The sequence below is a fragment of the Scyliorhinus canicula genome, chromosome 17, assembly GCF_902713615.1.
Source record: "Scyliorhinus canicula chromosome 17, sScyCan1.1, whole genome shotgun sequence".
Lineage (NCBI taxonomy): Eukaryota > Metazoa > Chordata > Chondrichthyes > Carcharhiniformes > Scyliorhinidae > Scyliorhinus > Scyliorhinus canicula.
The window spans coordinates 91,590,958-91,606,879 of NC_052162.1; the positions used below are offsets into that span (position 1 = coordinate 91,590,958).

At 45.0% G+C, this 15,922-nt stretch overlaps 1 protein-coding gene across 1 annotated transcript in view; it reads right to left on the minus strand.

Annotated features, from left to right (window-relative positions):
• The window catches only part of LOC119951666 (sodium- and chloride-dependent neutral and basic amino acid transporter B(0+)-like), a 101,012-nt gene that overhangs the window by 40,541 nt on the left and 44,549 nt on the right, over nt 1-15,922 (minus strand). The window contains exon 6 of the mRNA XM_038774859.1: nt 10,208-10,348. Coding sequence (XP_038630787.1) covers nt 10,208-10,348 — 141 coding nt within the window. The remainder of the gene's footprint in view (nt 1-10,207; nt 10,349-15,922) is intronic.

Consider the following 15,922-nt stretch of genomic DNA (forward strand, 5'->3'; position numbering starts at 1 on the left):
GCAACGCAAGACTCCAGAGCGCAGTCCTTGCATGAACAAGAAGTGACTCGAGTGACACAAGCCTACACAGCGAGCTCATGGACAGCCTCCACGATAGGAGCAATGCAAGACTCCAAAGCGCAGTTCTTGCATGAACAAGAAGTGACTCGAGTGACACAAGCCTACACAGCGAGCTCGTGGACAGCCTCCACGATAGGAGCAATGCAAGACTCCAAAGCGCAGTCCTTGCATGAAGAAGACCACGAGGGTCTGGCAACATCCTCTGAGCAACCAGCAGCAGATGATGCAGGTCTGCCATGCTCAAGTGAACAACAGAAAGACTATGACAGTTTGCCATGCTCGAGTGCACAGCAAGAAGACTATGACAGTCTACCACGCTCACATGAACAACAAAGCGACTATGACAGTCCACCCACATTGTTTGAGCCACCAGAAGAAGACTCTGACAATCTACCCAGCTCCAGTGAAAGACAAGAAGTCACATACCCACTGTATGTGCAACAAGTGACAACGGCTTCCAACTTCCCATACAAGATGTGCAATGTGACAGACCTCAGATAGTGTGTACGGAGGCAATCGACAATCACAGTGAGACAACTGGTGACTCTGGTGACACCACGTTACGTCAAACCTCACTCGCTCGAGCCGCTCCACAAGCAAATGCATTCCTGAATGTTTTGACTCCGGACGGGGAGTATCAAGAAACGTCATAAGATTCAAGTGAACCTGCCCTGACTCCACGGGGAGCATCGACAAGCCAAAACTGATTCAGGTGAAACAGGCCAGACTCCAGACGGGGAGAATCCACAAGTCAAAGCTGATTCAAGTAAGCTGGACTTGACTCCAGACGGGGAGCACCGCGAACTCAGTGATGGCACACTCAGGGAAACAGCAGATGCCACAAAGCACGCTGACATGAGTAACTGTGTGAAGGACTCATATTATCCACAGAGTGTGGTCCTTGAGCGCAGCAAACACGACAACAAAACCACCAAACATAACAACATCAAAAACGATAACAAGAAGAGTTCCAAAGGCAACAACGTCGACAGCAAGTATGACAAAAACAACAACAATGGAACAATGACTGGTACGACATGGTACAACTCTGCACATGAGGGACACTGTTACTGCTCAGCTCAGTACAATGAAATAACCATGGCAGGACGACACAGATTGCATACATCGCTACCACAAGCATCGGAAGAAAAAAAAGACTCCAAATCGGACAACGCAGTGACTTGACCACTTCTTCGTTCCTTACGCACAGGGACACTGATGGCGTTCACAAGGACATGCCACCATCAACATCACCAACTAAACAAGAAAGACACTCGGCCATAATAATTAATGAATTTTGGACTCATGCATATGATTTTGACTTATTGTTTAATGATCACTGTTATCGTAACTTGTATATAGCATCACTTATCTACCTATTTTGTTCAATTTTCTTCAACACTACAGAAAATATGTCACGTGGTGATATGCATCACTGTAATTACACAAGGGGTTAATGTAAATACACTTAGACTAGCTAGACACTAGAGGGAGCACCAGAGACATAATGACACAGACATTCAACCAATTGGTCAGTAAGATAGGACATGACCAATGGGCATTCAAGATACACAGAGAGGCGACACTACCAGAGGAGGGCAATACACCAACCATTATAAAAGGACACAGCACACATGATCTTCCTCTTTCCAGTCGAGACACTCATTGTGTACACAGGGTTGATTTGAAACACATCACACCCAACACATGGATTGTAGCAGACTGGTTTGTCAGTCTGAGTAGCTATAGCAGGATTAACAGGAGAGTCAAATCCAAGTAGGAGAATTGTTAACAGTTTAAATAAATGTGTTAAAGCTATCTCCAAGTCTGAACATCAAGGAAGCAGCTTATGCTACGTCAAGAGCATAACAAAATAGATCCTGTAAAAGGAGGTTAAATGTTTTAAATAGAAATCAAAGTCGGAATCCTGTCAGAATAACGCTGTCACAAATATTGCTCACCAATCATTTATGTGCAAATGCCGCAACAATTTTAAATTAAACACAAAAGTTGCTCTCTGATGTGCACAGCCCCACTGTCAGCTTCGTGAAAATGGTGCAAACAGTGTGCTTGCACTGTAGATACAGACTAAACTTGCCATAGAGGTTCACTTCAAGTCATTTCAAATTTAAGGAGTCTTTTGACAATGTGCTGAGGGTTCTTTTCTGTCCGTCAATATCTCTGGCATCCAAAATTATCATTAGAATTGTGGAGTCAGGTTTTAATTGTGTTGGAGATTTGGATAAAAATTAAAGTTAACTGTTTTTTAATAGAATAGAACAGTACAGCACAGAACAGGCTCTTCGGCCCTTAATGTTGTGCCGAGCCATGATCACCCTACTCAAACCCACGTATCCACCCTATACCCGTAACCCCTTAACCGTACTTTTTTATTAGGACACTACAGGCAATTTAGCATGGCCAATCCACCTAACCCGCACATCTTTGGACTGTGGGAGGAAACCGGAGCACCCGGAGGAAACCCACGCACACAGGGGGAGGACGTGCAGACTCCACACAGACAGTGACCCAGCCGGGAATCGAACCTGGGACCCTGGAGCTGTGAAGCATTTATGCTAACCACTATGCTACCCTGCTGCCCCAGGGTTTTCTTTCTGTCTCTTTTTCCACTCATTTAATCCAACCATTCTTTTCCTTGCTTTCAATAATAAAAATCTTTATTGTCACAAGTAGACTTACATTAACACTGCAATGAAGTTACTGTGAAAAATCCCCAGTTGCCACATTCTGCGCCTCTTCGGGTACACAGAGGGAGAATTCAAAATATCTAAATTACCTAACAGCATGTCTTTGTGGAAGGAAACGGGAGCACCCGGAGGAAACCCACAGAGACACAGAGAGAACGTGCAGGCTCAACACAGACATGACCCAAGCCAGGAATCGAACCTGGGACCCTGGAGCTGTGAAGCAACAGTGCTAATCACTGTGCTACTGTGTTGCCCCACCTCACTTCATCTCATTTTCCTGATTTAACATGAATTCACCTGCTCGAACTTGCTCTTCATTCTCTCTGTCACTCGTTGTATAGTTAATTTCACAATACTGCAGTCTGTGTGGATAAGGAGATACTCAGTTTTCTTTTACGTGTGTCAAGATACTGGACCAGACCCCAAACAATTTTCTTTTAATCTGTAAAACTTTGAGGAAAGGAAACTTCACCTCATGACTGATTACTTTGATCAATAACATAGAACATAGAACATTACAGCGCAGTACAGGCCCTTCATCCTTCAATGTTGTGCCGACCTATGAAATCAATCTAAAGTCCATTTACACTATTCCATTACCATCCATATGTTTCTCCAAAGACAATTTAAATGCCCTTAATGTTGACGAGTCCAGTACTGTAGCAGGCAGGACATTCCACGCCCTTACTACTCTCTGAGTAAAGAACCGACCTCTGACATCTGTCCTATATCTATCTCCCCTCAATTTAAAGCTATGCCTAGCTTATCTATGTCCTTCAGTAACCTGCAACATCCTTCCGCACTGTCCACAACTCCACCGAGTTTAGTGTCATCCGCAAATTTACTCACCCATGGTTCTACGACCTCCTTCAGGTCATTTATAAAAATGACAAACAGCAGTGGACCCAAAACAGATCCTTGTGGTATATCACGAGTAACTGAACTCCTGGCTGAACATTTCCCATCAACCACCACCCTTTGTCTTCTTCCAGCTAGCCAACTACTGATCCAAACCGCTAAATCACCCTCAATCCCATGCCTCCGTATTTTCTGCAATAGCCTGCTGTGGGGAACCTTTTAAATAGGAAATACCTTCGGCGGGATTCTCCAGTCTCCGATGCCGAAATCAGGATCGGCCGGAGAATCCCGGTTGGTGCAGAAATTGGGGACGCCGCCGCTTTTGCAATGCCCTGCACACTCCAAAACGATGCAGATTACGGCACATGCCGATGGCATCAGGACGTCGCCTGACGAGTTCCCTCAATGCTTTTTGAGAAAGACTTTGAGCTGAGCCCTGATCTGGTTAACCCTTTAGAGCACAAGTAAGGTATTTTGCTCTCACTGACGCGCTCCATTCCATTCGGTCGCTACTGTGCACCGCAACTAACAGTACACCCCATGAACGTGTTTTTGCCTTCCCTAGGAAGTCCACATCCGGAGTGTCGCTCCCGACTTGGCTCACGACTCCGGGCCCAATCCTTCTCCGTAGGCATGTACGGCACCACAAGGCGGAACCCCTGGTGGACAACCCTCAGTATGCCTACGTGGAGTTCCCCGACGGCTGCCAGGACACAGTCTCGCTCCGGGACCTGGCTCCCTCAGGTGCCGATCCCATGCCCACACCCCTTCCTGCGCCAACCCCAGCGCCCCCCTATTCGTCCCCATCAGGTCCATCCCTCATCCCCCTGCCCATCCTGGAGGACACGGAAGATTTCGGCTTGCTCTCAGAGTCATCCCGCCAGCTGCCAGCACCAACACCGCCAGCACCTGCACCATCACCGCCTGTGCCGACGTCACCACCACAGCTACGCCGATCACAGCGGAACGTCCGACCACTGATTCGGCTCAACCTGTAACCTGCTAACCGGATGGACTCTTGATTTTCCTTGTTGGACCCTCTTGTAAATAGCATCCTTTGTATTAGAGTTACATGTCACCCCCGCCGGACTCATTTTTTACAGGGGGTGAATGTGGTGAGATAACCACTGTAGTTATGTGTACTGCAGTAGGGGGATGTATGCCTGTACCTGTAATACAGGTTCCTCCGGTCAGCCCCTGCCGGCTAGCTCCGCCCACAGGGAGCTTATGTATAAATGTATGAGAGCTGCTCAGACCCTTAGTCTACTGTTGCAGATGGAGGGACAACATCGTACAGCAATAAAGCCTCTATTGTACTAGTCTCTCGGCTTTGAGTATAATTGTTAGCGCCACACCCAGCACCAAATCCGAACCGCAATTGGAATTGTTGTACATTGAAGGCCCCGACGACGAGTTCTTCGGATTGGGGAATCTTCAGCCCAGCATATAAGAAATCCCGACTCGTAGGATTATGCTGCGGCCTGACGCCAAGAGACAGAGAGCGGTACAAGCCCACAGAGAGCGGCCTGCTGCCACACAGAGAGTGGTCCACGCACCGCGATAGAAGCAACGCAAGACTCCAGAGCGCAGTCCTTGCATGAACAAGAAGTGACTCGAGTGACACAAGCCTACACAGCGAGCTCATGGACAGCCTCCACGATAGGAGCAATGCAAGACTCCAAAGCGCAGTTCTTGCATGAACAAGAAGTGACTCGAGTGACACAAGCCTACACAGCGAGCTCGTGGACAGCCTCCACGATAGGAGCAATGCAAGACTCCAAAGCGCAGTCCTTGCATGAAGAAGACCACGAGGGTCTGGCAACATCCTCTGAGCAACCAGCAGCAGATGATGCAGGTCTGCCATGCTCAAGTGAACAACAGAAAGACTATGACAGTTTGCCATGCTCGAGTGCACAGCAAGAAGACTATGACAGTCTACCACGCTCACATGAACAACAAAGCGACTATGACAGTCCACCCACATTGTTTGAGCCACCAGAAGAAGACTCTGACAATCTACCCAGCTCCAGTGAAAGACAAGAAGTCACATACCCACTGTATGTGCAACAAGTGACAACGGCTTCCAACTTCCCATACAAGATGTGCAATGTGACAGACCTCAGATAGTGTGTACGGAGGCAATCGACAATCACAGTGAGACAACTGGTGACTCTGGTGACACCACGTTACGTCAAACCTCACTCGCTCGAGCCGCTCCACAAGCAAATGCATTCCTGAATGTTTTGACTCCGGACGGGGAGTATCAAGAAACGTCATAAGATTCAAGTGAACCTGCCCTGACTCCACGGGGAGCATCGACAAGCCAAAACTGATTCAGGTGAAACAGGCCAGACTCCAGACGGGGAGAATCCACAAGTCAAAGCTGATTCAAGTAAGCTGGACTTGACTCCAGACGGGGAGCACCGCGAACTCAGTGATGGCACACTCAGGGAAACAGCAGATGCCACAAAGCACGCTGACATGAGTAACTGTGTGAAGGACTCATATTATCCACAGAGTGTGGTCCTTGAGCGCAGCAAACACGACAACAAAACCACCAAACATAACAACATCAAAAACGATAACAAGAAGAGTTCCAAAGGCAACAACGTCGACAGCAAGTATGACAAAAACAACAACAATGGAACAATGACTGGTACGACATGGTACAACTCTGCACATGAGGGACACTGTTACTGCTCAGCTCAGTACAATGAAATAACCATGGCAGGACGACACAGATTGCATACATCGCTACCACAAGCATCGGAAGAAAAAAAAGACTCCAAATCGGACAACGCAGTGACTTGACCACTTCTTCGTTCCTTACGCACAGGGACACTGATGGCGTTCACAAGGACATGCCACCATCAACATCACCAACTAAACAAGAAAGACACTCGGCCATAATAATTAATGAATTTTGGACTCATGCATATGATTTTGACTTATTGTTTAATGATCACTGTTATCGTAACTTGTATATAGCATCACTTATCTACCTATTTTGTTCAATTTTCTTCAACACTACAGAAAATATGTCACGTGGTGATATGCATCACTGTAATTACACAAGGGGTTAATGTAAATACACTTAGACTAGCTAGACACTAGAGGGAGCACCAGAGACATAATGACACAGACATTCAACCAATTGGTCAGTAAGATAGGACATGACCAATGGGCATTCAAGATACACAGAGAGGCGACACTACCAGAGGAGGGCAATACACCAACCATTATAAAAGGACACAGCACACATGATCTTCCTCTTTCCAGTCGAGACACTCATTGTGTACACAGGGTTGATTTGAAACACATCACACCCAACACATGGATTGTAGCAGACTGGTTTGTCAGTCTGAGTAGCTATAGCAGGATTAACAGGAGAGTCAAATCCAAGTAGGAGAATTGTTAACAGTTTAAATAAATGTGTTAAAGCTATCTCCAAGTCTGAACATCAAGGAAGCAGCTTATGCTACGTCAAGAGCATAACAAAATAGATCCTGTAAAAGGAGGTTAAATGTTTTAAATAGAAATCAAAGTCGGAATCCTGTCAGAATAACGCTGTCACAAATATTGCTCACCAATCATTTATGTGCAAATGCCGCAACAATTTTAAATTAAACACAAAAGTTGCTCTCTGATGTGCACAGCCCCACTGTCAGCTTCGTGAAAATGGTGCAAACAGTGTGCTTGCACTGTAGATACAGACTAAACTTGCCATAGAGGTTCACTTCAAGTCATTTCAAATTTAAGGAGTCTTTTGACAATGTGCTGAGGGTTCTTTTCTGTCCGTCAATATCTCTGGCATCCAAAATTATCATTAGAATTGTGGAGTCAGGTTTTAATTGTGTTGGAGATTTGGATAAAAATTAAAGTTAACTGTTTTTTAATAGAATAGAACAGTACAGCACAGAACAGGCTCTTCGGCCCTTAATGTTGTGCCGAGCCATGATCACCCTACTCAAACCCACGTATCCACCCTATACCCGTAACCCCTTAACCGTACTTTTTTATTAGGACACTACAGGCAATTTAGCATGGCCAATCCACCTAACCCGCACATCTTTGGACTGTGGGAGGAAACCGGAGCACCCGGAGGAAACCCACGCACACAGGGGGAGGACGTGCAGACTCCACACAGACAGTGACCCAGCCGGGAATCGAACCTGGGACCCTGGAGCTGTGAAGCATTTATGCTAACCACTATGCTACCCTGCTGCCCCAGGGTTTTCTTTCTGTCTCTTTTTCCACTCATTTAATCCAACCATTCTTTTCCTTGCTTTCAATAATAAAAATCTTTATTGTCACAAGTAGACTTACATTAACACTGCAATGAAGTTACTGTGAAAAATCCCCAGTTGCCACATTCTGCGCCTCTTCGGGTACACAGAGGGAGAATTCAAAATATCTAAATTACCTAACAGCATGTCTTTGTGGAAGGAAACGGGAGCACCCGGAGGAAACCCACAGAGACACAGAGAGAACGTGCAGGCTCAACACAGACATGACCCAAGCCAGGAATCGAACCTGGGACCCTGGAGCTGTGAAGCAACAGTGCTAATCACTGTGCTACTGTGTTGCCCCACCTCACTTCATCTCATTTTCCTGATTTAACATGAATTCACCTGCTCGAACTTGCTCTTCATTCTCTCTGTCACTCGTTGTATAGTTAATTTCACAATACTGCAGTCTGTGTGGATAAGGAGATACTCAGTTTTCTTTTACGTGTGTCAAGATACTGGACCAGACCCCAAACAATTTTCTTTTAATCTGTAAAACTTTGAGGAAAGGAAACTTCACCTCATGACTGATTACTTTGATCAATAACATAGAACATAGAACATTACAGCGCAGTACAGGCCCTTCATCCTTCAATGTTGTGCCGACCTATGAAATCAATCTAAAGTCCATTTACACTATTCCATTACCATCCATATGTTTCTCCAAAGACAATTTAAATGCCCTTAATGTTGACGAGTCCAGTACTGTAGCAGGCAGGACATTCCACGCCCTTACTACTCTCTGAGTAAAGAACCGACCTCTGACATCTGTCCTATATCTATCTCCCCTCAATTTAAAGCTATGCCTAGCTTATCTATGTCCTTCAGTAACCTGCAACATCCTTCCGCACTGTCCACAACTCCACCGAGTTTAGTGTCATCCGCAAATTTACTCACCCATGGTTCTACGACCTCCTTCAGGTCATTTATAAAAATGACAAACAGCAGTGGACCCAAAACAGATCCTTGTGGTATATCACGAGTAACTGAACTCCTGGCTGAACATTTCCCATCAACCACCACCCTTTGTCTTCTTCCAGCTAGCCAACTACTGATCCAAACCGCTAAATCACCCTCAATCCCATGCCTCCGTATTTTCTGCAATAGCCTGCTGTGGGGAACCTTTTAAATAGGAAATACCTTCGGCGGGATTCTCCAGTCTCCGATGCCGAAATCAGGATCGGCCGGAGAATCCCGGTTGGTGCAGAAATTGGGGACGCCGCCGCTTTTGCAATGCCCTGCACACTCCAAAACGATGCAGATTACGGCACATGCCGATGGCATCAGGACGTCGCCTGACGAGTTCCCTCAATGCTTTTTGAGAAAGACTTTGAGCTGAGCCCTGATCTGGTTAACCCTTTAGAGCACAAGTAAGGTATTTTGCTCTCACCGCAGGATAAAATAAAATTAGTAGTATTTAAAGCAGCGCAGACTTGTCTGAAGACAAGTGGGAAGCTGAAATTGACTCATTGAAACAGATTTTTGAAGACATCCAGCCAGAGTCTGTGGGGATTCTAACAGGAGCCAAATCTGTTCTGGAAAGTGAGTATTACTCTGTACTGTTGGGATGTAGGATGGATTGAGAGCTGTATGTTTTTTTTCTTTCTTGTTATTTAATTGGGACCATAAATAGTAATTAAGGGTATTGCATTTACTGTAGTGAGTAGAATTGTTTAAGGAGTATTTGAAAGTGATTTTCGGCCGTGATGTTACAGAGTTTAATACTGTGATAATCATAAAGTTTTGTCTCAAAATACCAAATCCATATTACTTCATGCAATCACTCCTGGATGGAACGAAGTATTCTTTCCGCACAGTCTGACAAAGCAAACTAAAATATTGTTGTTTTGACCAGAATCCTGGCCATTGTTGGGGTCTGGCCTGGGATCGTAATACTTAACCTAATTTGCCAATTCAAAAAGTGCCACATAACTCATTAAAATCCACCATGAGGTTAAAGTTTGGGGGCAATACCACATTTGCACAAAAACTCAAAACCAACACAGGGTGGAATTCCCCAGCCCTGCATGGTCAGCTTGCCATTGTCTCTGGCAGGACTTCACAGTCCCGCCAAAGTCAATGGCAAATTACATTCCTCACCCTTTGGGGAACCTGTGGTGGGGATGGACTTTGGCAGATTAGAAGATTCCGCAGGTGGGGAGGGCTGGATAATTCTTCCCTGTGACTTCAAATTGGCCATCCAAAACAAACAAAAAATAAATAAGGTCAAGCATGAAACAATTCAACTGAAATTAAATAAACACCAAATGATATCAATGGTATTGTTATATTTACCTCGGCATCAGCCAGTTTGGAGAAGTCTGACTGGCTTCCAATGTAGAATTCAATTCCTTTATAGGCTCCCTCCAGGGTAAGGCCTCGGATCAGGAGTATGATCAGAACCACATAAGGGAACGTCGCAGTGAAATAAACCACCTGACCATGGAGAGGAGCTTGTTAGATTTTTCTGTATTGCTGGTATAATAGAAGTACAAAAGAGAGGGGTACAGGAAAAGAGACTGAATAAACTTAAGGCAACTATCTGATCAGCCATAATCTTAATGAACAGTGGATAGGCTCTTTGGCCCCTCAAGCCGGTTCAGCTGTTCAATAAGATTATGGTTGATCAGATTGTGGCCTCAAGTCTATTTCCTGTCTGCCTCCAGTCCCCATAAATCTTGACTCCATTGCAGGTCAAAAATCTACCAAAGTCAGTTTTGAATATCTCCAGTGACACGACCTCCAGTGATTTCTTGGGCAGGGAAAGCTAAAGATTAAAAATGCTCGGATAGAAAAGGCTCCTTGTCGTCTCCATCGTAAATGGAGGCTCCCTTATTTCAAAACTGTGCACCCAGCTCTAAGTTCCCGCATGAGGAGAAACATCTTCCCAGCATCTATCTTATCAAGACCCCTTAAAATCTGTTTCAACAGATTATTCCACATTCTTCTCAGCTCCGAGTATCATAGGACCAGATCCACCCAATGTTTACTGAAACGACAACCCCTTTATCTGAGAAATCAGCCAAGGAAACTTCTCTGCACTACTTTCAATGCAAATATATCCCATAAATGAGGAGACCAAAACAGTATGCAGTGTCTTGTTGAGTTCCATCAGGCAAGTTGTCACGTTGTCCTTATTGTCACTTGTTCTCTTGTTCAGTTCACTTGTGTAGTTACATTGGAACATTGACATGATGTCTTTGTCAAGGGGTTGAATATTTGACATAATTTGTGTTCGAAAGATATACCCATTGGTGTCACCAGTTTCTTTGTGTTGGGTGTGCAGTTAATTTACAAGCTGGCCTTTTTAGAACATTGTTTTATCTGGGTGGACCATATGAATATGACTGCATTTTACAAGCAGTTTGTTGTCAGCACTTTGGGCTTTCATAGAATATAGAACATAGAACAGTACAGCACAGAACAGTCCCTTCGGCCCTCAATGTTGTGCCGAGCCATGATCACCCTACTCAAACCCACGTATCCACCCTATACCCGTAACCCAAAAACCCCCCCCTTAACCTTACTTTTATTAGGACACTACGGGCAATTTAGCATGGCCAATCCACCTAACCCGCACATCTTTGGACTGTGGGAGGAAACCGGAGCACCCGGAGGAAACCCACGCACACAGGGGGAGGACGTGCAGACTCCACACAGACACTGACCCAGCCGGGAATCGAACCTGGGACCCTGGAGCTGTGAAGCATTTATGCTAACCACCATGCTACCCTGCTGCCCCTATGTTCCTTCATGTTTCGCCACCTTTGCCCATCCTCGTCAACACTATTCACAACTTCTCTTCATTTTTAAGCCAACCCTCCCCCCGAGGAGGGTTTAATGTAGTTTAATGGGTTAATGCTGAACATGTAATAAGACAGCCAACATTATCAATGATGCAAGATCAGAAGACAACAGAATATGATGATAAATCATTCTACGAAGAGCCTCGTACTAAGCCTGCACTGTACATAATATGATGTTGAATTGGATTGGATTGGATTTGTTTATTGTCACGTGTACCGAGGTACAGTATTTTTCTGCAAGCAGCTCAACAGATCATTCAGTACATGGAAGAAAAGGGAATTAAACAAAATTCAAGAAAATACAAGAAAATACATGAGAATACATAATAGGGCAACACAAGATATACAATGTAACTACATAAGCATTGGCATCGAATGAAGCATACAGGGTGTAGTGCTAATGAGGTCAGTCAGTAAGAGGGTCATTTAGGAGTCTGGTGAAAGTGGGGAAGAAGCTGTCTTTGAGTCTGTTTGTGTGTGTTCTCATACTTCTGTATCTCCTGCCCGATGGAAGAAGTTGGAAAAGTGAGTAAGCCGGGTGGGAGGGATCCTTGATTATGCTGCCCGCTTTCCCCCGGCAGCGGGAGGCATAGATGGAGTCCATGGATGGGAGGCAGGTTTGTGTGATGGACTGGGCGGTATTCACGATCTCTGAAGTTCCTTGCGGTCCTGGGCCGAGCAGTTGCCATACCAGGCTGTGATGCAGCCCGATAGGATGCTTTCTATAGTGCATCTGTAAAAGTTGGTAAGGGTTAATGTGGACATGTCGAATTTCCTTAGTTTCCTGAGGAAGTATAGGCGCTGTTGTGCTTTCTTGGTGATAGCGTCGACGTGAGTGGACCAGGACAGATTTTTGGTGATGTGCACGCCTAGGAATTTGAAACTGCTAACCATCTCCACCTCGGCCCCGTTGATGCTGACAGGGGTGTGTGCAGTGCTTTGCTTCCTGAAGTCGATGACCAGCTCTTTTGTTTTGCTGGCATTGAGAGAGAGATTGTTGTTGTTACACCACTCCACTAGGTTCTCTATCTCCCTCCTGTATTCTGACTCGTCGTTATTCGAGATCCAGCACACTATGGTCATATCATCAGCAAACTTGTAGATGGAGTTGGAACCAAGTTTTGCCATGCAGTCGTGTGTGTACAGGGAGTAGAGTAGGGGGCTAAGTACGCAGCCTTGTGGGGCACCAGTATTGAGGACTATTGTGGAGGAGGAGTTGGTGTTCATTCTTACTGATTGTGGTCTGTTGGTCAGAAAGTCAAGGAGTGGTCTTCTTGAAGCAGGTGGGGACCTCGGAGTGGAGTAGGGATAGGTTAAAGATGTCTGTGAATACCTCTGCCAGCTGGTATGCGCAGGCTCTGAGTGCACGACCAGGGATCCCGTCCGGGCCCGTCGCCTTCCGAGGGTTCACTTTCAGGAAGGCCGATCTGACTTCGGAAACTGTGTTGGTGGGTATGGGTGAATTATGGGCTGCTGGGGCACTCGACAGCGGATTGTTGGTTACCTGCTCAAACCGAGCATAGAATGCATTAAGTTCATCGGGGAGGGGTGCGCTGCTGCCAGAGATACTGCTCGGCTTCGCTTTGTAGCCCGTTATGTTGTTTAGTCCTTGCCACAACCGCCGAGAGTCTGTCTGTGACTCTAGCTTAGTTTGATATTCTCTCTTGGCATCTCGGATGGCTTTGCGGAGGTCGTACCTGTATTTCTTGTATAGGACAGGGTCGTCTGCCTTGAAAGCCTCAGATCTGTCCTTCAGTAGGGAGTCAATCTCGCGGTTGAGCCATGGTTTCCGGTTGGGGAACGTACGTACTATTGTCTTTGGCACGCAGTCGTCCACACATTTGCTGATGAAGTCTGTGACGGTGGTGGCATACTCATTTAAGTTAGTCGCTGAGTTCTTAAACATGGACCAGTCCATTGTCTCTAAGCAGTCACGTAAGAGCTCTTCTGTCTCCTCGGATCAGCACTGCACAACCTTCTTAGCTGAATTCTCCCGCTTGAGTTTCTGCTTGTAAGCCGGGAGAAGGAGCACAGTCTTATGGTCTGATTTCCCAAAATGCGGTCGGGTGATGGAACGGTAGGCTCCCTTGATTTTTGAGTAGCAGTGGTCAAGAGTGTTGTCGCCCCTGGTGTGACAGGAGATGTGCTGGTGGAATTTTGGCAGTACACTCTTGAGGTTGGCTTTGTTGAAGTTTCCGGTCATGATGAACAAGGCCTCCGGGTGTTCTGTTTCATAGTTTATGACTGTGTACAGTTCATCCAGCTCCTTCCTCACTTCTGCCTGGGGTGGGATGTAGACCGCTGTGATAATGGCTGAAGTGAACTCACATGGAAGATAGTATGGGCGGCACTTTACGGTCAAGTATTCCAGGTCTGGGGAGCAGTAGGTCGCCAGGGTCACCACATCCAAGCACCAGGAGGAGTTGATGAGGAGTCAAAACCCTCCACCCTTCGCTTTGCCTGAAGATGTTCAATAAATGGCAAAGTTTAACAACACAACAAAAACAGAAAATTCTGGAAAAACTCAACCGGTCTGGCATAAGATGAGGAGGGCGAAACAGAGTTAATGATTTAAGTCTGTATGACGTTTCTTCAGAACTAAAAAGAGGGGAATTTGAGATGGATTTTATACTGTATAAGAAGTGTGGAGCAGGTGAAAGAAAGTAGAAGGTCAGGGGTTGCTGATATCTAAGAAATATTGGACAAAGATGGCATGGGTACAAGTCAAAGAAATGTTAATATTAATGTTGAAGACAAAAGAATGTGGTGATAGTGGCATCAAGGTAAGATAGCAAGATATCAGAGGGGGTGGAGCAGGTGGATCAAGGTAGATGGTCAGGGATGGCTAAGAACTAAAAAATATTCAACAAATATGACATGGGAACAGGACAACGGAAATGTTAATAGTAATGCTGAAGACAAAAGCATGTGCTGATAATAGCATCAAGGTAAGATAGCAGGGTACCTCAAAAGGAGAACGAAGGTCAATGCTCTTCAAAATGAGGTGACCAATGCTCTGAAAGTTTTATCAACAGTCTAAGCCTCGAGCACTGTCTGTCAATCCAGATGAAGAATAACTTCATCGAATGTACAAAACAGATAATAACACATATTCTTCATGAAACAAGTGCTAGTCTAACCGCCTTCCTGGATCTGATCAATAATTTTTACTTTCTCGGCAATGACTTAAGATTTCCTCTTCCATTTTTTAGTCTATATGCTTTTGCATTGATCATTTAATGCTTTTTAATACAAGTATTTATACAGAGAAAATTGGCACCTTAATTAAACATGTTATTGTCATTTCACTGGCAAGTTCCAAACCATTTACAGACCATTTATACTTCAAAGATATACTTAAATTACTCTGAATACTAAATACAGACAGAAATGTTGGTGTTCATGATGGACTTGGTTTTTGTTATATTGGGTTGAATTAGAGGAGGGTCACAATGTACTTAACACAGAGTTGCACATTATAACAAAATTTAAATAGCACAAATTTATTCCAATTATTTTAGTTCAGATGCAGGAAAGCAAAATAATGCCAAGTGCACAAGAGGGTTGACTAAGAACCCAGAAATCCAGAAGAATGTTGAAACAGCAAAGCCCCAGGGGAAACATTGTTTGATTAGCATACTGCACAATATATATTTGCACAACATAAATGGGCTTCAAGTGCTTGCAGTTTCAGCTATTGACATATTAAAGGGACTGGATGCTTTACACATACATTGGCCTATAAGAAAAAACATTTTTTTTAAAGAAAATGTAAAGTTAGCTGTGAATGACTGTTAACTTCACACATTTTTTATTCAATCTATTATTCGCATAGGACTCATTAGTTTGTGCAGTGTAAAGTAGGTGAATGGGCAGAGGGGTGCCATAGTTTTGCATGAGGGACCATAGAGGTTTGGGAGAGAAGTGGTGCATGAATGGCATGGATGGAGCATGGGCTATGTGTGCTAGTAAGAGACCAAAGCGAAGAGTTCAGGTGAATGAGAATGTCAAAGAAATTGGCACAGAGGGGGAAGTGACAGGTGATGAACTGGGTGTCCCACTGAGCTCATCATTCATTGAGGAAGTGGAGAAAGTTGTGGCCTTTGTTTGATCATTTTTTTTAACCTTTTATCCTATCCCAGACGTTCCCTTTTGTTCTTCCTGCCCCCCTCCTCCAATCCCAACCTTCTATTGGATTAAAATC